General features: G+C 39.0%; 1 protein-coding gene and 1 long non-coding RNA gene across 2 annotated transcripts; both read right to left on the bottom strand.

Moving 5' to 3' along the window:
- Positions 1-2,105: 2,105 nt before the first annotated feature.
- Positions 2,106-21,808, bottom strand: fxyd3 (FXYD domain containing ion transport regulator 3). The gene is made up of 8 exons (XM_086079141.1): positions 21,568-21,808; positions 11,080-11,136; positions 8,531-8,563; positions 7,694-7,717; positions 5,902-5,976; positions 5,718-5,754; positions 3,642-3,685; positions 2,106-2,756 (listed from the first exon to the last, which is right to left on the bottom strand). The coding sequence occupies exons 1-8, from the start codon at positions 21,635-21,637 to the stop codon at positions 2,737-2,739; spliced, it is 360 nt and encodes a 119-aa protein (XP_085935267.1). The 5' UTR covers positions 21,638-21,808; the 3' UTR covers positions 2,106-2,736.
- Positions 21,809-22,005: 197 nt separating this feature from the next.
- Positions 22,006-25,765, bottom strand: LOC147171843 (uncharacterized). Its single transcript, XR_015095393.1, has 7 exons — positions 25,674-25,765; positions 24,399-24,440; positions 24,160-24,192; positions 23,857-23,939; positions 22,940-23,014; positions 22,549-22,576; positions 22,006-22,372 (listed from the first exon to the last, which is right to left on the bottom strand). It is a non-coding gene; the product is annotated as an uncharacterized LOC147171843 (long non-coding RNA).
- Positions 25,766-26,076: the final 311 nt, after the last annotated feature.

Here is a 26,076-nt window from a genome sequence, read left to right as displayed (position 1 = left end):
AATATGACTCCGGCTCCAGAGTGAAAAATTCCAAGCACAAAAACGAAATCCCCCATTATTAAACAGTCAAATGCACTTAATAGTTTTGAAGAAGGTGCATTTTAAAACTAAGCCGTTTGTTTGTGCAGTTGGAGTAGAATCTAACTATCTGGCTCGTTAATGTGATTTCAAACACGCAATTCGACACCTCAGTTACAATCTTTGTTCGAGTGTACGTTTACTAGTAAAATGTATGAACATGTATCTACTAATTACAACATTTATCTACTAACCTTGCAAAATATGATCGCTGCAAATCCGTGACTACTGTTAGAGTAGACAATATTAAGTATTGTACTCTTTGCGTGTTCAATTAACTGAATGGTGAGATCCTGGTGAAGAAGTCCCTTTGCAAAGGTATAGTTATAGCAGAAGCTTCTGATCACACAATTGAAGTCACCCAAGCAGTGTTCTGTTCAAATGTGTGTCCTTTCTCCAGCCCACATCATTATTTATTGAAAAGAGGGTTCATAGAAAAGTCAGCCCACAGTACATTTGTTTACAACTCAGTAAATACCAGAAAAATCCCTCTCTACTCCCTCTCCGAGTTCCCATAGGTATAAATCAGATTAGAGAAAAACAATCATACATCAGCCTGTCTCTTTCGACAGAGACAGGTACCAGACAACATATACTACCTTCCAAATAGCGGATGGAAGGACCCCGTTGCCCTTCTCCTCTCATAAATCTAAGACAGATAAGAATGCCATTCTATTCATTGAGCCATACTGAGTTAACATAATTATACCTACATCTACACAGCTATAACTAAATACAAAATGGTTAAAATATAAAGTAAAACAGTAAAAATGTTAACAGAGTTAACACTACTTTGTGGGCTGCCAGTCCTTTCTGTTGATTGCTGCTATCCATCGACGTCATTCATCTTCATTAGTAGGTATGTGATAAAAAGCAACATTTGGTTTACTCCTTTGTCTGTGTACAACCGAACGCACAGCAAGATATGACCATTTTATAAGCTAATCGATTAGATAAAGGACTTTACGCTGTACAAGATTCAATAGTTACAATACAGGCAAGTGACACAAATTTACGAGAAAAAAACGTGAATATTTGCAACAACAAAAAAATGCTGATTTGTGACATAAAGTGGCAAATTAGTGAGAAAAAAACTCACCAATTTACGAGAATTAAACTTGCAGAAAAAAACTCGAGAAATACATTTACCAACTTCCAAGTGTGCAAAATGTCTAAGGGTGGAAGAACTTGTTAAATTATACTTTTCAGTCAGGTTTTCAAATAACGAGATTATAATTGCTTTAACACCAGGTTCAGCCCTATCACTTGATTGGTTTAAATGGCCCCTGCTGCATTTCTTTACATCACTCTAAATGTTTTTAAAGTTTGCTGTTAATGTGTTTTAACATTGTCAATACATGTTCTTTTAGTAATTTTTGGTAAGCTACGTTTGTTTTCTTTGCTTTGCTTCTGAATGTTGCTAACTGTTGTGTTTGTTGATACTTGTAAGTGTCGTGTCTTTGCTTGTGTAAAGCACATTAGCCTTATGCATTAAATGTGCTATAGAAATAAACTTGCCTTGCCTCAAAGTCCAAATCAGCTTTCTCTAAAAGTACACATTTGTTAGTGAGATAGTTGGTGCAAAAGCCACTTGTGACACCTAGTGGTGACTTCTTTGACTACAAATTGTCAGACGTTAAAAATTACGATTTCCCTACAAGTACAAGTTTGATTTTGATTCAGACAAAATTATTTTCCACAACTATAACATCATTTTCACAGGTATACAAGTTAACAATTCTACAGCTTCAAATTTTTTTTTTTTTAGGAACAAGGTTTTCATTTTTTGCCATAAGTACAAAATTATTTTCTACACATTATTTTTCTACAAATACAAATGATCACATTTTACTTGCACAAGTATTTATTGTAGCCTACAAGCACAGTTACTTTTCCACCAAATTTACCTCCATATAAAAGTCCATCATTTTCACAACCAACCAGCAATATGTAAACATATACCGGCACTGCTGCTGCTCTGACTCAATCGAACTCTTTAAATTCACAAATGAAACTGGTTCTCGTAGTTATTTCAACAATTCTTTAATTGAAATTGTGTTTCTGAACGGTGACATCTGCAGCATTGCTCAAAGAAAGTACATAGGAAAATTGAAAGATTATCATCAATTATTAACACAACTCTTAACATACTATAGCTGATGGGTAATTATTACTATGTGCATTTTATGACTGTATTTGACATGGATACATGAAACGTGCATTAGGTTGCTTACAGTAATTAGCTAATGTCTAGCTCTACATTTTCTCAAACACACAATACAGAGATGTGAGATACATTGACACAACTTATTTAAGAAACTATTTTGGTAATTAGTTTGTGTAACAGGTCCCTTTGACTTTAATGAATTCAAGGTTTTAACCCAAACTGATGAATAATGACAAAGTACAAAAAAAATGAATTGAATAATTGACATGCCAGCCACAACAAATGTGTGTATACAAATGTTTGTCAAATGCAAGTGTGTGTTTGTGAGTGCCTGGAAGAGCAGTTGTCAGTCACAAATAAATCACAACAAGCCCACATCTTACAACTTCCTGTTGGTTTCCTTAACAATGCAAGTCCCCTCTCCTTGGGCCTCAAATGCTGCTGCTTCCGCAGTATCCCACTTCGGGATGTCATTGCTCTGCCGTCAACTTTTAGCAATCACAGGCACGACCTGCAGACAAATAGTACGATAATTGGCTGAGTGTTACAGCAACAAAGGGGTGGCAAAAAAAAAATCCTCAAGTTTCCCTTCCTGCCAATACCATATCTGCCTTAACTTTTGAAAAGTAGGCTCTACTTTGACCTTTCAACTTATACATACATATCTGGTTGCCTCACCTGCTGAACAGTGTTGACCAAGTCATTGCTGGCCAACATTAAGCTACTCTCAACATTGTATCAGCTTGTGTGACATGAGTCCACTCGCAGATGGACAGAGTAAATACAACTTTAGACTTTGGCAGGATGGCAAATGGCTGATAAAATTGTCAATATTTCAAGAGGAATGGAGATGTCTATGCTACTACACATAAGTGGTGAGCTGTTGGGGTCAGCTAGTCCTTCTCTGCTAGCTTAAACACTACTAGAAGCACTGGCCGACATTTTTACATCCCCCCCAAAAACATTTTTGGAATGTAATTGTAAATGTGTATTCCCAATAGTCCATTATTTTCATTTCGTAGCATTTCTATTGACAGCACTGCTTCCAGTAGTGTATGTGGATGCCTTTATGTGCTACTGTGTCAATCTAAACGTGCGCAGGGCCTGCAGAATCATCAGTGCTGGCCAATTTAACTTAAACTACATTAGCACGAGATACATATTGATTTTAAAGTGCGCCAGATGATGACATCACACAGTTGTGTTTTTGTTCAGTATTGATTGTGATGTGACAGTGGTGGCATTAACAGGTGGATTAAGTCAGTCCCCAATGAGGGCACATGTACCAAATGCTCAGTCCACCACTACGTATAGATATACAAGTATGATATTAGGCATAGTCATATGGAATTCTCGGTGGCAGCATTTGCCATCTCTGTAGGTGAATATACGTTACCTTGGTCAGCGAGCATTGCCTGAGTGTTGCTTCCTGCCCTCCTCCTGCAAAGAGAAGAACACAGTAATGCCACTTTTCCATTAGCCCCAAAGGGCAAGGCAACACATGACACGATAACATTTCACAAGTGGCGAGTCTTAGCCACTATTTTTGCAGGGATTCAAAATATAAATTGCCATTGCATGATGTGGTGATGTCGCAAAGTACAGCCCATCACATGCACAGACGCTTTCACATTGAGATGAAAAATTAATTTCCGGATTTAAACCAGAGAGACACAAGCGCCCACAGGCCAGCCAGCGTTAAGACAAAAATAAATTTATGCAGTACATTTTATGTTTTACATCAACATTGAACCATATATACAATCTACCATGTACCATGGATGAAATATTATGATTATGATTTTGCGACTGGCATGCGAAGCTCGCCGCCAGCGCTCATTCATGGAGAAGTTTGTCCTTTAAAAAAAATAGTATCATATCCCACAATCCTACGCGGTCGTCCATTTTGAGAGGCTGCATTTACCAAGAATCCTATGTTCACTATAGCGCTTGCCATTTCCCTTTGAAGGGAGCCTGGCGCATCGTCTCGCCTAGCCTAACGCGAATCCGGATTGTCTGACATCCTTAGCGGGTCGCCAAATCCCGCCCGGGCCGGCAGTCTGGTGCGAGTCCAGACCCAAAGTCTTACTGTGGTAACATTAAATGCATTTTGCTTGCTTGCTCTTCAAATGCAGCCTTTTGTTTGTTGTGAAGTTGGCTTGTTTCATGATGCACATATATACAGTATTTTTTTCTTCCTATAGTAAAACAACATTTGGTTAGCCCATCAATTTGTGTTAAGTAGCATGCTTTAAAACGGCTACAGTCGGTTCACAAACATAAAGCTCTTCTGAAAAATAATATACTGGTTAATAAAAGCCCTTTGAGTAACTCATAGATGTGCCAACATTTAACCACTGTCCACTTACCATATGAAAGTTGTTGGGGTAGTTTAAAAATAATAATAATAATAATTTTTAAAAAAAATCCCCCTCAATAAAATGCCAAGGTATCGGATCGGGACTTGGAATTGGCCGAATGAGGTGAGTTGGACTTGGGTTCAAAAAAGTGTAATCGGGACATCCTTAGTTATTAGTTATGATCAGTTTTGTGCCTATATCAAAAACCTTTTTTACAGTAAAAGCTTGCCTGAAATCAAATGGTCCGAACAAACGTTGTTCATATGTCATATCAGATCTGTTGATTGCAGCAATCCATGCTCATCTATGTCGTTCACTTTGTTTAGCTACTTCCCCCTGTCCACAAATAACCTTTGGAATAAGCAAAAAACGCTTTTTGTCTCTTCAATGCCGATTGAAGCATTTGACAATGGCACACAAAGTTGCCATTATTACTGAATGAATGGTCAACGCGTGAACGCAGCCTATTACAATAGCTGCTTGTGGGAAACGTGGAAAAGCCCAGACCCCTCGATTCTGAATGGAGAGCTCAGTGTCATTCAGTTGGCAGTCTCACCAAGTCAACGGCTCGTCATCCTCACGTTCCGGCATCTGAAGCCCTTCAGCGCCATGACAGTGGGCCAGGGGAGCGACGAGCCTCCGGAGCTATCATTCAGTAACTGAATGGGAACACATGACCCCGCGAGCAGTGTGCTCCCATTTTTTTTTTTTTTTTTACCATAATCATTCAACATTCATCCACCACTTCATAGTAAATTGTAAATATTGTTCAGCGTTGTTGTAAAACACAATTTTGTTGGATTTTTATGACTTTGGCGGGCCTCGTTGGCGTACAACTAGGAAATGGGCGTGTGCAGCGGAATTGCTTGCTGCATCACGGCCAATCAGATGACAGAGATGAGACATCCTCGCTCAGCCCCAAGACGGCTTGGAGATAGTTCTGAAAAGCGGTGCCATTGTAACCGTTTGGCTCCCAAAAAGTCTAATGGAAAGGCGAACATCCGAGACCAAGGAAGGCGGTCTCGGGCTAATGGAAAAGCGGGATAACTGAGGCAAGAACTTTCAACATTTTCAACTGTAATTGTACAAGCATATTTAAGTGAAAGTATCACCTTTTGTCTTGCTTGAACTTGCACCTGCAGTGGCCACCTGTGCCAAGAGAAAAGTGTTGGCTTTATATGATAAGTCTGAGAGTTTTCTTTTTTAAAGTTTTTTTTAAAATGACTGTTCTTATCTACACAAATGTACACATGGAAGTGTATGGGCATATATATGTGCGTGTGTTTTGCATCTTACTGAACAGGATGGTAATGCCAATGAGGCAAAGGACAGCTGCAAGAATCAGACCACCAACACGCAGCCTGTGGTAGTCTGTGCAGATCAGAATTTCCAAAAGCATGCACTCAAAAATCTAATTGAAGTAAAGGCAGACTACACCCAAACTGGTCCCCAGTCAGCTGCAGGACACATATCAAAACTGACAACCATTCACACTCGCAGTCATGCCCTAGAAACTAAACTGCCTGTACTGAAACCAGGCGTATAACACCACGCCATAGTGACTAAATGTAGTAACACTTAATAACAGTAAACAAAATGGTACCATTGTTTTGGCCTGTCCGGAACGTTTCTGGCTGGAGACTCAACGTTTTCCATCCAGCTAAGCTGTGCAGGCAAGCTACTAACAGTGGCATATGCAAATATCACTGTGTGAACGCCCGCTCCTCATTGGTGGACTGTTTCCGCAGACGTGTTACAAGTTTGAGTCCTGTGTCTTGTCTGCATATGCAAATTCGGCGGTTTCATGCTCATTCCTGATTGGCTGCTGTCCTCAGGTTCCTCCAGCGTCAGTTTTGAATGTTGCGTTTACAAACAGCAACGGAAAAACGTCGGACTATACCTTTAAATGTGTTTTGAAAAAGCCCAGGAAATAAGAAAAATACCCCAATTATAAAATAAATAAATAAAAATAAATATATATATATTAAAAAAATAAAAAAAATAAAAAAAAGCATTGACTGTAGTTTTAAGTTGTAATATCACCACTCACCACTAGATGGCACACATAGTGGCAGTTGCTTAGTAGTAGTTGATTGATTTTATTTTTTTTAAGTTTATGCACTTTTTTTGTGGGTCAGTATTGTGGGGGGCGGTGGGCTGGGGATTTGTTTTTAAACTATCTAAAACTTTGAATAATTTTTTTTTGTATGAGAAGTGCTATACAAATGAAGATTGATTGATTGATTGATTGTCTTTGGTCTTATACTACCCTGTACTAAAACATAAGTAGGTCCATTTTTTTTTGTAGATTTGGAATGACATGCTGGACAAACAAAGTACCTCAATAATATTAAAAATGCACAACATGAATTCTTGCACTTAATGTTAGTTTGCTGTTTAGCAGTTTTGAGCCGTCCTTGAATGATAATTTTTATGCAAGAGAGCCCTTTTCACTGAAAAAAAAATCACAGTATGTGGCTATTTTGTTGTTTGCTTTCAAATTATTTGGTGTTAGGTTAGGATAGTGGATCTTTTATTTTTTATATTTATTTTATCCTGCATTGCATAGTCCCATGTGGCCCCCGAGTAGCACCAATGAAAAATTATGGCCCCCTCCAGCATTGAAATTGCCCACCCATGATCTAGTTGTTTATGACTTGAGGAAAACTCTGAACTTACTTTAAAGAAGGTATTTATTAGTTTTAAAATTTGACAATTTTACTCTACAGGAATTATTCTAAAAAGTCAAGTTGTCATTGGTATGTCAAGCTTTTGGGTATTTAACTCATCAACGAAGTCCTGTTTTGTATAAAACAGGACATCGAGTGTGATTATATTTTTTCATGACCTCTGTAACCTGCGTCAACCCCTTTTATGGTCACTTCTCGAGTGTTCCAGTGAAAAGCTGCCAAATGCAATATAAAGCTGAAAGTCTGTCAAATCCATCTTCATGGTTCACAGAGAAACTGTCAACTACTGATGAAGCTAATCGTTTTGCATACATCTCTACCACAATCCACACAATTAAGTTATTATAAGTATTGATTTAGATTGAATTTGGTGAAGTAGTTAGAACAAGAAGATTTACCAAAGGTAAATGGGTCATCTTCAGCTGTAGAGACAGAAACAAAGTTGATATGAGCATCAGGTACAAAAAAAAAAAATACATTTGACAATATACATTATACGTATAAGGTGTGTCAGAAGTTTTCTATGAATGGTGGCACAAGAGATATATTTCAAGCCAAAACCACAATAAGTTTTCCCCTTCATTGATAGCCAGAGGACCAACCAGCACGTCTACAAAAAGATCATTTGGCTTTTGGTTCATTTAGTGAACAAGAACTTGAGATTACTGAGAGTTCTTGTCCCAGAACACTTGCTGTCTTGCCTTGCTGGAGCAACTTGCCTACTCACCTGACCTGGCTCCATGTGATTCATTTATTATTATTATTATTATTTTGTTTACTCTTTCTCAAGCTCAAGGAGTCATCAAACACGTGGATGGCATCAATACAGAGCGGCAATGAAAGAGCAGGGAGGATCCGGGGTCTCCGCCCAGGACTGCACAAAGGTGTGGCAGAAAAGGCTGGGAAAGAGTGTTAAGACTTTAGGGGATTACTTTCAGGGGGAAAACTTGTAGTTTGCAGATTGGATTTAAAATGTATCTTTTGTGACAACAGTTCTGGAACTTTTCTGACACACCTCTAACCGTTCAAACAGGAACATGAGAGTCAACAATGCAACGAGAATACACACTATGGCCTATTTTGATGCTCTCACTAATGATTGACCACCACTGTCAATACACTGCAATGTGCATTGTATGCATACTTAAATCGTAATATAGAGAACATTTGAATTATACTGTCAAATATAGTAACTTTTTTGGGGCAAAAATATAGGAGGAGTCAGGTGTCCTTACACTTCTGTTCTTCAGCAAACACCAGGGAGAAGGCTGCAAAAGATGGGAGAAGCACATTATGAGAGACATCCTGAAGTTGTTTTTTAAATAAGAGGAGTGTTTTCAGAAAAAACTGGAGGAGTCAGTAAAATATCACCATTTGTAAAATGTGAAGTGTGGAAAATCTCCCTCAAAAAAAGCAAACACAAGTATTCAACTCTCCAGCTAGACCTGAAACAGCTTTTAAGCATCATTTACATAATACAGGGAGTCCTCAAATTACGAACAAGTTTCGTTCCCACGCTGGCGATGTAACCCGAATTTTGACGCAAGTTGGATTTTACTGTTTATGTCGATATTTAGTAAATATCACGATTCGATTCCGATTTTTGGGCCTCGATTCGATTCAGGATCGATTTTTGATTCCGAGTCGATTTTTCTATTCAGACTGATTTGATTGACAATGATTTCTGCTTCAATTTATAGACGTGCAAAGAATTGTCATGATCTGCTCCAGTCTGACTCGCTAATGCTAATTAGCGCGCGCTAATCACTGCACTTTTTCTCACTCAAAAGAACGGCTATTCATACAAAGCGCTTCAGGAATGTATATAGAGAAGCATCATAACATTACTCATCGGCATATGCTCTTACTAGTCTGCAAAAAAACAACAACCTTTTATTGGCATAACTTGATCGTGAACTTTTTCCTTCTACTCTCTAATGTGGCTACAACTTAAGAGTGTATCAGAACGCGCGGAACCACACTGCCCCTAACTGGCCAAATCGGGTACAATATGAACAGCGCTCCCAATAAAGGCGCACACAAACAAGGGCAAAACAGTATAAAAAAATTCATAAAATCGATTTGGGGACATTTAAAATAAGTTCTGAATTGTACTAATTCTTATCTGAATCAATTTTGCGGCACACCCGTAATATTTACACCTTACTTTTACATATATTTGCGCTACCCGGAAGATGCCAGAACCAATATTTCGGGATTCCGCATGGACATTCATTGTTGACGGATGGCAAAGTGGAGCTAATGGAAACGTAAACACGGAAATGTGACGCGCCTGATGGTGAGTCGACCTGCTTGATGGACGTCCGTTGCTGGAGGTAACAACAACACAACTTTAAATAACTTTAAAATGGCTGTGGGAAATTGATGAAAAAGAAGGTGCTTCGGACGAGGCACGGGTGTCGTAAAGACAAAACGTCGTAGGTCGTAACTTGAGGACTCCCTGTACAACACACATAAAACTGCTGTTTCGCTGAGAATAATGCATTGCTTTTCCCATGAGCATGTTATTTCCAAAGGGGGGCATTCCGTCAATGATGGACGGCCATTTTGTTGACGATTAACGAATGACGGGAAACTTTGATGATTTGATGATGATGATGAAGCATTGCTGGTAGTGGGATTTTGTCCGTCAATGTAATCATCAAAACCCAGGTCAGTCCAAACGGACCTTCTCAGTACGTCAACGCCCGTTTCAACGGCCACTTTGCTGACGCACCGCAGAGTACTTCCACATCTTTCCTGACACTGTAGCCGAGCCACTCTTCTCCTGCAGTATACACTCACCTGGCATGCTAACTTCCTCTCTTCTGGCTCTCTCCCAGTACTGATAACTGGATGTGTTGTAGAGCTCGGGTGACCACAGAACGTGATGATAATGTTGCAAGCACAAGTTTAGGGCTCTGTTTATTTTATATCAGATTATTAGACAGCTAAGGGGTCTTTCGGTGCACCATTTTATATCAAGCAGGTTATTGAACAGTTAAGGGGTCCTAAAAATGGGATGTATTGAGTTTGTTAGCCATGTTAGAATTCACACTGACATATGAATGGACTGTCAATGCCGCTTACTTGACATTGGGAGAAGAGAAGTCACTGGCGGCCATCTTAACTTGCTACTCACAAAGCCCACCTAACTTAAATACATTGATATCTCTGCAGCAAAAATGCCACATGCTACATGTACATTTTCATTGGTATGAAAAATACTTAATTTTTCATAATGTACATCTCCCGGTGCTGCTCAAAAATTCATTGGCATCATGTTGCCAGAGCCATCAACACTAAAGTGAAAGTGAAACCCATCAGAAAAAAAAATTGAATTCATGATATTGAGATAAAAGAGATAAAAGACTCAGAATGGTCGATGCAAACAACAAAAATAACAAAATGTGTCAGTAAACATGGCAATGTAAGATGGCTGCCCTCTGGCTTCAGCCACAAGGATCTTATTGACAGTCCAGTCATATATAAGTCCGTGAGTATTCGCGGCAGTTAGGACCGTGTGCACATACTACATGTGGCCACATTAGTGAGGAAATGAATCGTAACTGATCAACTAATGTCAAGCGGAAAATAGTGCATGACGGAAGCGTGGTTTAAATAATATTGACGGACTGACAATGACAGAAGGGATTCCGAATGACGGATGCTCAAAAGAGGTGCACCCACCTTTGGTTATTTCATATTCAATCTTAATAATTATTCAGACTCATTATTTTCTGGATTATCTTGGATTACATAAAGTGTAATTAATGTGACTCACTTGTCATTAACACCAAAAAACAGATCTTTGACATCTTCACGCTTGTTAATGTATTTCCTGCAAGACAAATACAGATTTCGATATCAAACACAATTTTAGTAACAATCAATGATACAGGGACAACTGACTGTGACAATGTGATTAATACATGCATAAAGAACAAATGCCTTCCCTTCTATGTGGATTGCTGTTTACTGTATTTTAGATGCTTTGTTTGTATTTTTATGTCTGTTTATTTCTTTTCATGGGTTTACATTTATTTGTTTCTCTCAAGTGCCATTCACCAATCAGTTCTCAGTCTGCTGTTGCGTTCTCCGCCACTGGTCTCATCGCTTTGTTTAAGATTACAATGTTTGTTGATGCTGCCGATTCTGATAACGTCTGCCTAAATCCTTGGTCGCATGTGAAAATATTAAATTACCCTTCAACTGTTTGGTGCCACCAACTGCATTCACATGATTATGACAATGAAAACATTGTGCTGCACTTTTGCTGGTCAAAATAACAAGTGCCCAGTTGTGTTTTTCTGTGGAAGATATTATCTCCAGTAGCAATGGTAAAAAAGTTTTGCAATATTAGTGCCACGCAAGGAAGCTAATTAGATTGAAAGTCTCTAATATAATCTCTTAAATAGCAAACAAACTTCCAAATGACAAATGTAGAAATTTGATCTGTTGTTGATGGAAGAAAGTAAACCTCAGAGTAATGCATTACATCACAGCCGTGTAAAAGCCTTCTATTTATTTATTTAACTTAAGGTGTATTACATTAAATATTAATAATACATGTCCCCACAGAGATGTCGTGATGTGCGGCTGCCATCCAAATATATCTTTTTACAAATAAGCTTTCCGGGCTGACAGAAAAATCCATGACAACAATATCAAACTGCACTTCAAAGGTTTTTGTCTGTATTTGATCTCATTTTCTCATGTCTTCACAATGAATGTATGTATGGAAGTTGTTTTATGACCGCTGTAATTAGATCCCACAGCATTTGTGAGTTGCTCCGTGTCTATGTAACGATGACAACACAGCAGAAAGTAACACAAACATCTTCGGCATCACTGCGGTGATTTTCCACGACTGCTCTCTTTCGCTGAGAGCTCTCTTTACTAAAAGGGCAAACACACCTGTGACTGTTTACTTGCAGCGCTTACATACTTCAACTTCTAAGATAACATTTGTAAACACGCTCTCGCTTTTAGTTCTGCCTATCTTTCTATTCACGAAAAGCCTACAGGAACATATGTGAATTTATCCTGTCGGTCACTCTCGTGAAAAAGTTATGTTTATGATGACAGAATATGTTAAAGTACATAAAGATGGTGGGGAAAAAAGGCTTTGTTGCTGGTATTTAAAGGCTGTCAGGAAAGAGGGAGAGAAGAGCAGGGCAAAGTGCTTTTCTCTTGGTGCCTCTCCACAGCAACCCACGAGGAGGCAACGGGAATGTGCGGCACGGGAAACAAGCCAACAACCACAAGAGAGCGGTTGACCTCAGGAGAGAGAGAGCGAGAGAGAGAGAGAGAGAGAGAGAGAGAGAGAGAGCGAGAGCTCACGATGAAGAGACGGAGTGAGAAAAGGGCAGGGAGAGAAGAGAAGGCTCAGGGGGCAAACTGTAGGGTGAGTGCGTGCGTGATACGAGGTACAAGAACAAAGAAAGTGCATAAGGTGGGCGGGGCAGAAGAGACGGCGCCTTGTTACTCTTGTCTGAAGATCATCAAATGAATGTCAGTTCAAGGTGGAGCTCATGATGTATATTTGAAGACAGTTGAACCTTAACACACGGCCGATTCCAGGACACTGGTCAACATTAGATTTGTTCTGATTTGAAAATGTATTTTCAATTTAGATTAAATAAATGCACCAGGATCAAACTGTCACAAAAAAACAGAAATTATAAAGAACAAATCTGTCCCACAAATGTAAACACAAGTTACCAACAGTAATAAAAAAAAGAAGAAGTCAGTTTAAACCTAAATGACGACGATGTTATTATGAACTGTAGGACCCTAGGACCATTCAATCAAAATGTAGCAGTCCCTCTCTTATTATTAGGTGTGTGTATACTTGACCAACAAGTCTAGAAACGTGTGGGAATATCTTAAACCTTTCTTAACTCTTTGACCGCCAAACACGTTTAATAACGTTTAGTAAAATCCAAATGAGTGCCGCCAAAGACGTTAAAAGACGTTCACTATGTTTTTTTGTTTTTAAACGGGTGGAGGAAAGCCTTGGCAAGCTGTGCTGAAAGTATCAAGCAGGTCGATTTAGTATAATGACTATTTTTGGGCACTAGATGGCAGCGATGACTCTCTTTGGACAAGATCGGGTAGGCGTCAGTAGAAGACGTGAGGCGGAGCTAGAGTGTTGAGGGGAGAATGGCTGAGGAAGCGAAAATGGCGACTGGTTGCAAGCAGCTCACGCTTGAGCATTTTTTTCACAGACGAAAAGCATCGACCAATGCTAAAGAGCACATTGAGGATGATGATGGTGACTCCGAGGTTGACGCCGAAGTTGGAAGCGTTGACGCGGCGGCTTCGATCGCGTCGTAAAGCCTCACCGGCTAGCGATGCTAACGGCGGAAAACAAGCACTTCTGCACAGGCGGACGTTCAATCGGACGATGAAGAGTACCCCGAGTCCAATGCATATTCATCGGAGGAGTGGGTACAGTCTGATCACGGAGAAGACACTGGTTCTGGACTATGATGCCACCATGAATGGAGTGGATAAGATGGATCAGAACATCTCTTACCACCCTGTATAGGAACTGAAGGACATGAGGAAGCCAGACGTAACACCAGGTCACCGTATCATGATCCTGAGAGTAGACTTGATGACAACATGGCCAAACACACACTGCAGTATATACCTGCTACTCCCCGGAAAAAAAGGCCGGCAAGAAAGTGCACGCGAAGGGGCAATCGCAGTGAAACTAACCTGTGGGGCAAATCCTGATGCGTCCCCTTGCATGCAGGGGAGTTTTACACAATATACCTCACAAAAAGAAAAACTGTGTAGTTGAAACATCCACACAATTGTAAATAGTACCACAGTTGCACACATTTGTAAATAGTAAATAAACGTATTTTGCTATCAAAAAACACCTTTTCATTGATGGTGGTAGTGTTTTACAGAAGTAAAGCACTGTTTAGATGTTTGTGGCATCATTCATGGAAAAAAAAAAGGTGTAAAATTCAGTAGAGTGCATGAAATAATATCGTTTCACAAAAATGTCTCCGTATTTTGGTCCAAAACAGAGCATTTGGGTGAAACTAACCTATTTTCTATTGTTGATTACTGAAGAACGGAATAAGGTAGAAACAAACGTTTTTTTCTGATAAAAGATGAGAGTTCAATCTTTCATTTGGTAGTATTTGTGTTTCCATAGTCCAAACACAACATTTTCTGTGGACCTTGAAAGATCAGTCAAAATGCTTAAATCAGCTGGCACCCACATATCCTCTTTTCTGAAAATGCTTGGCAGTCAAAGAGTTAAGAAAGAAAAAAAAGGTCTGCAGTCTTGAAAAAAATGTTTTAAAAAAGAAAACAAAATGAGGTTACAATGTTGCACCCGGTGGAGACACTCACTTCTCCTGCTTGATAAAGACTTTTCTGTTCAAGCTCTCCCATGCTTCTCTGTCTCGCTTGAATAGCACCATTTTATTCTTTTTCCGTTTTCAGTCTTTTCTTTGTTGTTTTGGCATTCTTTCAACTCTTTACAGTATAATAGTACTTAACTAGACAAAGTGCCATTTCTGCAGAAATTGCGTGGGAATGCAAAAAAGCTGAATGCTATTAGCTGAATGCATGTGCTTAAATAATTTCAGTGAAATTATAATCCGTTTCCTGATATGATAATCCGTTGGTATTGAACCATCGAATGTACTAAAATGTGGTCCAAGCGTGTTTGAAGTTTGAACCCAGGTTCTCCGTGATTTCACTGCTGAGCTAACTTGACTTGTTCGACATCATGGCTAATGGCGTATTTATTTTGAAAAGTGTCATCTGATCCTGAAAGCTAACATGCATTTAATCATTTCAGTGAAATTATAATCTATTTCCTGGTATGATAGTCAGTTGGTATACATGTATATCATTTAAGATAATGGCCATGGATATCTTTGCAATGCACATTCGGAGGTGGGATACGCACCTGCGACCTCCTGGTTACTGGACAATGCGCCTTAGCAACTGTGCCACCTTGCAGTATCAGACACCTCTTGTAGACTTATTGGTACTTATTGATGATCAGTTGTATGCATGGAAGTGGAAAATGGGACTTGCAGGTCCACTACCAGATTTTTTGAATGGTATTTTCCACTTGATATGTGTTTTATTGTGTTTCTATTAGGGCTTCAATTAACGATTATTTAATAATTGATTGATTAATCTGTGAAATATTTTGTTGATTAATTGATTAATCAGATTTTTTTTTTATATTTGAATTGATGGTGCACAAACATAAATTATTATTCTATTACCATGATTATGTTATGAAAATAGGAAAAATGGAGGGGCGAATGCAGATTTGTATTTAATTATTTATATTTATTTCATTGTGCGTCCACGGTGCACTTTCATGGGGGACAGATATTTACTTTTGAGAAACCGAAATTCTGAGCTTTTGGGGAAAAAATTATCAAAAGATATCAAAACGATTCATCGATTGTGAATAATAATGATCAATTAATCTGATAATTGATTAGTTGTTGATTAATTGATTAATCGTTTCACCTCTAATTTCTATTTACTTTTTAAGTTTCTCATGTTTTTGATATAAAATGTTTCATACAAAAATTAACAAAGATGACACAAAAGTTCCATAAATATCATCTAATTTTCAAAAAACATACTATTTTGAGGTATATATTGTTATTGGGGGATAAAACAACCTAAATGGCGCTATTTTTTTTAATTTACTTTATATTGCACAGCATGTTAGGTGTACAAAAAAGTTTTTAAAGTTTGGGTTACGCCAATTAGTGTCCATAAGTCCAGAGAAAAGGCCTTCAGTTTAATATTGGACAAGTTAAGTATTGACTCCCACCCGACCAAGTTATCCCACACATTAGCACACAATAAGTGCTTTTTGACGATTAGAAATAAATATCAGATTGCTGACACATACTTGTAATAAATGTTTACTATTCCTCTGCCTTGTGTGGGCAGGATGTAGTGATTTATGGAATGTGTTGTGCACAGTGTCCGAGTCACATTGTTGCTTCTATTTTTCCATCATTACACCCACCCACTTGAATACTGGACCGGTATGTGAGTGTGTGTGTGTGTGTGTGTGTGTGTGTGTGTGTGTGTGTGTGTGTGTGTGTGTGTGTGTGTGTGTGTGTTCATGTAGTGCACTACAAAGACAGCTGTTGTTCTGAGGCATGTTTTATTCCGAAATTAGCAGCACTGGACTCCAGTTTTTGACACAAGCCTGAATTTACACTCGATTACATATATAGCGACATAGCAAAGGGCAATCAAATAATGAAGCAAAAAGTGCAGTCCTGAGGGAATTATTGAGTGAGGCAGGGAGAAAAAGGGAGGGAGAGGTTGTGAAAGGAAAGAAGGACAGTGTCATAGGAAAGAAGGAAAAAGGGAGTGGGGCATTCTGAGGCAGTGAGTCACACTCAGAAGTGCTAAGGAAAATGGACAGGGGAATGGCACTAGAAATGTCATCTAGATACCAACAATAAAGTCAATTGAATTACAGTACATCCGGAAAGTGTTCAGAGTTTCACTTTTTCCACATTTTATGTTACAGCCTCACTGTTGGAAAGTAAACCTTTGTTCCAGTTTCTGGCTTTGAGCAGTCTGAAGCAGATTATCATCCAGGATGTGTCTGTGCATTGCTACATTCATCCTTCCCCCACTTTCTCACTTCCTACATCATCCCCACGTCTCAATGCTGCCACCACCATTCCTCACTGTATGAGTGGTATTGAGTTCCTCCCAAAATTATGCCTGGCATTCAAGTCAAAAGAGTTCAATCTTTGTCTCAAAATTCTTTCTCATGGTCAGAGTTCTTTAGGTGGCTTTTGGGAAATGCCAGGTGGGCTGCCATGTGCCGTTTATTAAGGAGTGGCTTCCGTCTGGCCGCTCTACCATACAGGCCAGATTGAGGGAGTGCTGCAAATATTTTGTATTTTTTTTAGCACTCACTCACACAAACACACACACACACATACAAACATGGTCTCTCAGGCGGGGAAGCGAACCCACGCCATCCTGCATCGTAGACAAGTGACGGTAGTGCTGCAAAGTTGCTTGTTCTTCTCTCCACAGAGGACCGCTAGACCATCGTGTTGTTGGTCACCTCCCTGACTAAGGCCCTCTGCCCCTAATTTTTCAGTTAAGACGGGCTCTAAGAAGAGTCTTGATGGTTCAGAACACCTTCCACCTTCAAAGCAGCAGAAATTGTTCTGTATCCTTTGCCAAATTTGCGCCTAAAGACATTCTTGTCTGGGAAGTCTACAATCAATTGACTTCATGCTTGGGTTGTGCTCTGTCATGCACTGTCACCTGTCAGACCTTACATAAGTTGGGTTTCCATCCACCCATTTTGATTCGAATTTTCAAGAAATGCAAAAAATAAAACTGAATGGAAATGCTAGAAATTTGCAAAAGGGCCCAAAATTTGAAAATAAAAAGTTTTTACGCTTAGAAGGGGTGGATTTTGAAGCGTATCGAAAAAAGGAAAATGCAAATTTTGGCTATGGAAATGTTTTGACCAGATATTATGTCACACGTACGTTTGTAGTCCCAAAGCAATGTCGGACGATAAAGTAAGGTATGTTTGAGGGGGGTACGAAACAGAAATATTTTTGGAATTAATTACAGAAACGAATATTAATGCTATTTTAGATGGAAAATAGCAAAGAAACGTTACGGTTTATCAAGAATTACAAAAGACAACTCATACGATGTCAGTACGTCGTACGGCGCAGTCGCTTCCTGGTCTTCTTCCTCTTTTAAATTACTGGTGGATCACATCTTTATGGTGTAAACCGTTACCTACAGCGGCGGAGTCTCCTCTCAATATTCGCAAAAGCGGGCATAAGTCGTATGTCCGTTATGCGCATTTTCAGTAAATTCGCTTAAAGAAATCTAAACAATTGGATAGAAACCTGACTATAGATAACTGTGTGCCTTTTCAAATCATGTCCAATCAAATGAATTTACCACAGGTGGACTCTAATTAAGCTGTGGGCACCCTCAGTGAGAACATGATGCACCTGAGCTCAATGGGGTAGATGCCACGGACTTCCGACTTCTGGGTTTTACACATCAGCGCCGTTTCCGGCCCCTGCTGGCCACCCCTGCTCCCCCCAACCGCGTGCTCCCGCTCATCGGCGGAAGGCCGTCTCGGCTAACTGAAATGCTTCGGACACTGAGACAGACACTACACACTCGCAGCCTCGCACCCGTCGACGGGAACGCGCAACCGAGGGGCAAAAAGGCGGAAGCGCAAGTACTGGGACGCGGCCCACACGTCACAAACCGGAAACTGAAACAAAGTTGATGGGTGAAAACCCGGAAGTCGGAAGTCCCGCCTCCTCCGTGGCATATAGTCCATTGTGAGCTTTTGGCAAAGGGTGTTGTGAATACATACAGTATGTATGTTTGATTTCTTAGTTTTTATTTAGTTTTAATAAATTTGCAAACATTTTAGAAACACTCCCCCCCCCCCCACATTGTCATTATGGGGTGTAAAAAACTTTTGTCCATAATAAATTTGATAACTTCTTTAAATTTCATGTAATATTTAATACCTTTAATTAAAAACACATTCTTCCACTTGCTGTCAACTGAAGATGACATCACTTGTGCTGAGGAAATAGATACCAACCAATCACGGCTCACCTGTTTTCTGTGTATGGTCACCAAACTAAGCCATGATTGGCCATTACCCATTACCTCAGCACAGGTGATGTCATCTTCAGTCGACAGTGAGTGGCAAAATTAGTTTTTAAAGGTAGCTTATTTATTGTTCATGAAAAATAATGAAGTTATCACATTAATTATAGCCAAAATAGTATCTTCTTACTGTTGAAAATGACTCAATAGTCAAGTATCCCTTTAAGTAACAGTTAACACATGTTTGGTTGATGATCGAATAAAGCAAATGAAAGAGGACATTTCAGCCTAGTTCTTTATCTGACACGTAGGCAAACATTTACACAACCACACCATTATGGTGATGTGAGTGAATTTTATTGTTTGCAAAAGTTTTACACGCTAGCTTGCCATGTCTTCATTTTAATGCATTACGCTATATTTGTTTATGCTTACACAAGGCCATGGGTGCATCCCTCGAAAGGAATCAAGGTATTCTGGTCCGTAACATTTCTAAAATGGGGGATGTTGATGTTGTTAGAAGTGCACCTCCCCATGAGGATGTTCTCTCTTGACTACACTTTCCACTTCGAGCCACTTCTTTTCTTTCTGTCTGCAGTCATGCAAGGACAGAAGAAGGGAGAGTCTGTCTGGTCTGGGAAAGGAAAGATAAAGCTGTCTGTCTATCACTCCTCCTCTCCTCTTTCTCAACTGCCCTCTTCTGAGGTCACTTGGAAAGAGATGCGGTGCATTCAAAACAACTCACAGCAGATTTTTCACTCTTGGACGTGTGAGATTCCGATGTTTGTTGGGAATTTGTTTGTTAGTGACAAGTAAAAAGAAAACCACATGATCTGTTCTGCTGGGACAAAACATGGTGTGAATAAACAATTTTTTACTGTGTCAATCAATGACAGCTACTAGTATGCATTCATCTACCAGTCCATGCATTTTCTATTGTCTATAATTATTATACTCTTATAGCTTATTCTAGCTGACTTTGATCAAGAGGCAGGGGTGCACATGAACTGACCGCAGGTCAATCACTAGCTACATATTCAAATGGCAAAGTTTTATGAATCTAACATGCTTGTTTTTGGAAGACGGAGTACTAGGAGAAAAGACAAGCATGGAAGAGTACAAAATACAAACTCCACTGAGACCTGCTAACTACATGTTCCATACTACCATACAGTAAATAACCAATCAGTGCTCTGGGTGGTGCACCTGACATATCTCACTGATGTGTTTACCAAACATTTGTTCAAACTCGATTGTGTGAGGAACCAATTTACTGTGAGCGAGAACCTGAAAAACCTTCCTGCAAGGCTGCAGGAGCATCTGATGGATTTATCGTCTGACCGGTCGCTAAAAACGGCAATATTCTGAGAAGACATTTTGTTTCCACACTGACACCAGAACTATCAAAGCTTATGCTCAACTGTCTAGATTTGTTTTTCGTATCATTTTTAATTTGTAGTTCCTGATTGGAAAACGGCCACAAAAGGGCAGCAGATACTGGTATCGGCCGCCGTTTAATATAATACCTTGAAATAAGGTCAAGTATTAGCCCGATATCGATACTTGGTATCAGTACTCGCCCATCCCTAGGTCAGTTGGTACACAAGCAAAAAAAAGGTTGGGATCCACTGTGGTATTTAATCAATTTAGTTGTGTGTGACAAAACTAATATATAAGGTGTGAGTTGTCCTGTTTTCTGCGTTTTTTAAAATCCATCTACAGTGTCTGAAGTGTTCAACAAAAATGAGTGTCTCAAATCATTCATGAAAACACTGTCATGATGTTGAGGAAATTAAATTTAGAACGCTCCCAGTTGATAATGTACAGCATTAATCAAGATAATGTCGATCAATACAAAATTAACTGTTGAATTCATAACTTGGGGTTGGCACATAAAACACATACTAGGTCCTAAATCTTTCTCAATACAATTCTTTCCGTTGAGTATACAGAAGAAATGTGGATACATGAGCAATTCATATATCCATTGTATTATATGACTGTTATTAGAATGATATGCCTTCTCAAGAATACATATTCATTTGAAGGGTACATATTTACATGTATTGAAGTCCTTATGTCACATACTGTAGTAGCAACATGTTATCAGCACTGCTTATATCAGCTGGCCTTTTCACACACGCACAGGCGCGCGTGCACACACACACGATTGCAGAACAGCATTTATGTCTGTTAAATGTGATGACTAATGTACACAATAACATTAAGTTTGTCGTGTCACAAAAAAAAAGAATAACCTACATTGAGATGCTAATAGTGGCTCGGTCAAAGTCACTCACTGCTTATTGATTCGATGCTAAATCAATTGATGACATGTTACATTAAATCAGCTACATTTTTTTCTCTTAAGTTATTTAGCAATATGTGAGACCGTTTATTACGAATGTGGTGATTTTAAAATGTCACATTTCATTTTCTTAACCAGTTTATTGAGCGTGTCATAATGATACAGCTAAAGTGCATTTACAATAGATTATGCGTAAGTATGCCCGCTGCGTTTAAAGATGCTCCCCAAGATGGAGATTCGTCAGCTCATTTCCTGATGTGCAGTCAAGGAGAAGATAAGCTCACTTAAAACACAAACTCCCGTGTCTGTTTAACTTACCCTTGGCACGATGGATTCCAAAAAACAAAAAAACGTAGACGTTTGGGTTACGAAGACGATGGAAAATCATGCGACTCAAGCTCCCGTAATTGTTGTCCGCTCGGTGGGCAAACACCCTTCTCTTCTGAAACGCTCCACAGGTTGGCAGCAGTTTAGGAAGGGGAAGTTCATGAGCTTCAAACGATGGACTCGAGCCCCGATCCCAGGTCGGTTTCTAGGTCGTAAATGCATTGGCGAGCCAGGGCGTGGAGGCTGATCCTGGGTCAGTTCTACGAGTCCCGAGGGGGAGTGTCGCTTCTATAATGTTTGCTGAACGAGAGCGAACATGTAAAAGCGCTCCCTTGGTCGATTCACTCCAGTATGGGCAACCTTAGTTACACTGTTCAGCACGTATCTAACACTGGGGTGTGAACAAATAATAAATAAAAATAACATTCCAACTTTTAAAAGCAACTTTTATTTAATTTTTACAGCACATGCTCTCTCTTATTGTAATGTTTGAACACAGGGAACAAGCTCTTAAACGTACAGTCTTTTGCATTTTGTCTTTGCAAGTTTGTACACTTACAACAAGGTCCAATCATGACTCAGATCTTATGAAAGCACGTTAGACAAGCTATGCAAGCTTTTATTTCTTTACCAAATGTGTTTCCTCTTAAATGTGCAGATCGACCTAAGATGGCGTTTTTCCTCCAAATATCCACCCACTCTTTATCTCCACCCCTCTTCTGTCTGCTCCTCTCTCACAAGGAAACCGGTTAGTCAGGATTTATATCAGATTTCACTGCTGTCATCTTCCACTTTCCTGCAATGAGAGATCAGAGAGGAGGTGGGGCAGTAGTTAGCATTGTGGTTTAGGAAGAGCACAAACGAATTGTGTTGGGGGAGGCCATTGGCACATTCACTATATGGGGGGTGGGGGGAAGGGGGAGGGGTGGATAAAAAAAGGGGGAAAAAGAAGAAAAGGATGAGACATCTTACTTGGAGCGCCTGGAGGAGCACTTGTTGTCTGTGAAGGAAAGCCAGGATAATGTGGTCAGAGGAGGTCACAGATTATTGTGTGAATACTGTGACTTTTGCCTAAATGCTATTATATTTCTAAAAGCTCATAACATATCTCAAAAATAATGAATAAATAAATAAATAAAAGACAGTTTGCACCAGATGGATGCATTTTACTTCTTGTCATCCTAGAATATTAAACTTTTCCTAAAAAGTGAGGCAATATTAAAAGGCAACAATGTGTCAATAATGCAACTTTTGTTACTCCATAGTAATTCGTCATTCATGTTAAGAGTGCTTAAGAGTATTTAATTGTTTCAACATACTTTATTACAATGTTGAAATTATAGTTTGACTGTGTGGCACTTACACAGTAAAATACCAACTCCTGCGAAGAATAAAAAGCCTGAACAGATCAGTCCTGCAATTCGAAGCCTTTCATAGTCTGTCAAAAAAAAAAGAAGAAGGAATGCCACAAGTTTAAGGGATCAATTTCAGTTATATATTGACATATTATTTATTTTCTTTCTTTCTTTTTTTTTTTTTACTAAACAAACATATGTTGTTTACGCAATTACATCTAATTCATCAACATAAATATTAGGGATGTTTGATATGACTTTTTCAGACCGATACCAGTTTATGCTCTCAACTCTTGAGTAGTCACCGATACCAATTACTGATACTACTAGTCCTTTTGATACATAAAATTTCCCCCCAAAACCAATTACAGGTAATTTTAAAGAACACATAAGAAGACATAAGTGTTCTCTCACTTTTTGCGGGTGATACGTTCCACGCCTCCCCACGATAGGTGAATAATCTCTGAAAAACCCATGAAATATCGACGTACAACTAGACTTCAACCCTGCAATGTATAAATTATGGACCCAGATAAAAATAAAAAAAACATAATAGAGTGAATTTGCAATAAGTGAACCACAAAGTAGTGAGTGACCACTGTAGCATTTCTCTTAAAGTTGGATTTAATTAATGACCATTTTCTATTCTTCTCCGTTATAATTTCTAGTTCCTGATCGCAAAACAGCAACAAGAGGGGAGCCAATTCTGGTATCGGTCGCCATCGTGAGTACAGATCCTTTGAAGTATTGGTCCGATACCTAGTATCGGGACTCACCCATCCCTTTCTGTAAATATATTTACTTTTAATTATGTTATGTACAACAAATATTAAAATAAATTCAGAACAAACGTGACAATTATAAAAAATAATTCCATATACACTGTGAGCTCTTTCAATAGATGACATTGAGGATGTGTACTTACTATAAACAAATGCACCTACAGAGAAGAGAACAGAAGAGACAGAAAACAGTCACTAACAAAATGAAGGCTCTTTATATGCAGGGCTAGCAAAAAATAGAAAATACAAATCATTCAGTTTTCATATCGCATTGTCACTGACACACAATGTTGGCTTTTAACCTTCCAGTTGTCTTTTGGACTCGTTGCAAACATGGTAATGGCTTATTGTGACCCAATGTATGTTTAGTTTCTCCACAAACCAGTTTGTCCACAGAACCAGCCTCAGACACAAATCAAGGCAGACAGACTAAGTTTTTGCCTTACTTGCTTCAGTTTCAGTGAAGAGAGTGAAGAGCACTAGAAGAGAAAACAAAGAATATGTTAAGTGTGGAATTTCTTGTTTAGCCTGCACCTGATGAGGCATCTGCAGCTTTTTTGATTATTAGTATTCAAAATGTTTATTGTAATAGATAGACATATATGCTGTGCGTTAATAATCCTGTGAGGGAAAATTAAATAAAATGGAATATTATAAATGGTTCAAGGTGTAATTTGCACTATACCTGCTATCACAGCCACAAGTGTGGGATTTGCCATCTTCAACACTGTTAAGACATAAAAGAGAAAACATGACTGTGAAATTGAATAGGACACGATTTGGTTCTCATGACTTTGCCCTTGTTTTATACATGCCCGTACACGAACATGAACACACTCGCACGCACACGTACGTACACACACACGCACACACCCACGCACCCCCCCCCACACACACGCACACACACACACACACACACACCCTTCTCCCTCCCCTCAGGAGGCATGTCCTTGTGGTGTGAGAGGTCAGAATCCCGTCAGCAGGGATGCATTTCGCATGTTTGGAGAATAAACAGCAAAGTTTTCCAGCCAGCTTTCATTCCATATCGGAAAAAAAAGCCTAACATCATCTTACCTTACCTTTACAAAATAAATACATGAATAAATAAATGAATAAATAAATGAATAAATAAATGAATAAATAAATGAATAACATAGAAAAAAAGCCCAAATACATGTAGTTTTGGTTTTCCATTTCTGTTAAACAGTTGCGTTTGGAAATGAACCAAAAACACAGTTTATCGAAATTCTATGCATGTAATTTGGCCATTCTTGCTGTACTACTTTTAAATAATGAACTCAGATGCATACTTTTTTTGTGTGCAAAATGTAACAATATTTTACTGTCAAAATATATTTTTCCAAGCATTTGGAACTTAACAAAGTGTGAGAGAAATGTTCTATTTTGAAACTCACCTCCAATTGACCTTGCAAAGTACTTACAGGTTTTTTAAGTACATTCTGTTAATGAAGTGTAAGCAAGGCAAACTAAAAACAAACAAAGAAGCAAGTGGGTTGAATCATGAAGTGAGCCAAAACCTTTTTCCGCAACCTGTACCTCTTTCAGTTAGTCTGGCCTTAGGAATGGTCATAGAATGAAAATATAGTCGAAATAATTCTTGTTTTGCATCTTTTGTTTGTCACCTTCAGTCCAGAGGTCACAGTGACCGTCAGCTAGCATGACATTGGTGAAGGCCACACAGAATTTTGACTTTCAAGTCTCATGTATGCCCCATGAAGATTGAAAAAGTAATCAATATCAACACTTGCTCTTAATTTAAAACATTTGTTTTTGTTAATATTTAATAATTTAAAGGTTCATTATCATCTACATTTTTTCTGCCTAAACACTGGACGAGCACCAAACCTTCCAACAAAACTCTATAATCAGGATTTTCATCCCATAAAAACAAAGCTTGACCCTGAGCCCCATAATGAGGTCACAATATACCTTGACTTACCTGAACAGGTGAGTACTGAGTCGTGAGTGTGTGAATGTTGAACGAGATACAAGGCTGTATTTTTGGTTTTACCTGATTATGTTGTGCCTGCTCCTCCTCTTTGTTTAGAGTATAAACTGTTGTGCATGTATACTGTATCTGTGCATGTGTGTGTGTGTGTGGGTGTGTGGGTGTCAGCGTGTGTGTGACTCGTTTTACAGACCCTGGAGGCCATTGGTAGTGTTTTCCCATAAACATTAGTGTGGCACATTGTTTAATAGCTGTTGAAAGTATGCCATGTTAAACACTCATATCTGAACGCACCCCAAAAGTTGCCCTAATATGTTGAGGCCTTCACTATTTGTTATACAGCAGAGTGTCTTCATATTGCATTCTGTATTGTCAAGGGGATAGGAACCAAGAC

This window comes from Leptonotus elevatus, chromosome 6 (genome assembly GCF_054856555.1).
Source record: "Leptonotus elevatus isolate MCC_2025b chromosome 6, RoL_Lele_1.0, whole genome shotgun sequence".
NCBI lineage: Eukaryota > Metazoa > Chordata > Actinopteri > Syngnathiformes > Syngnathidae > Leptonotus > Leptonotus elevatus.
This window is presented reverse-complemented; position numbering and strand designations above follow the sequence as displayed.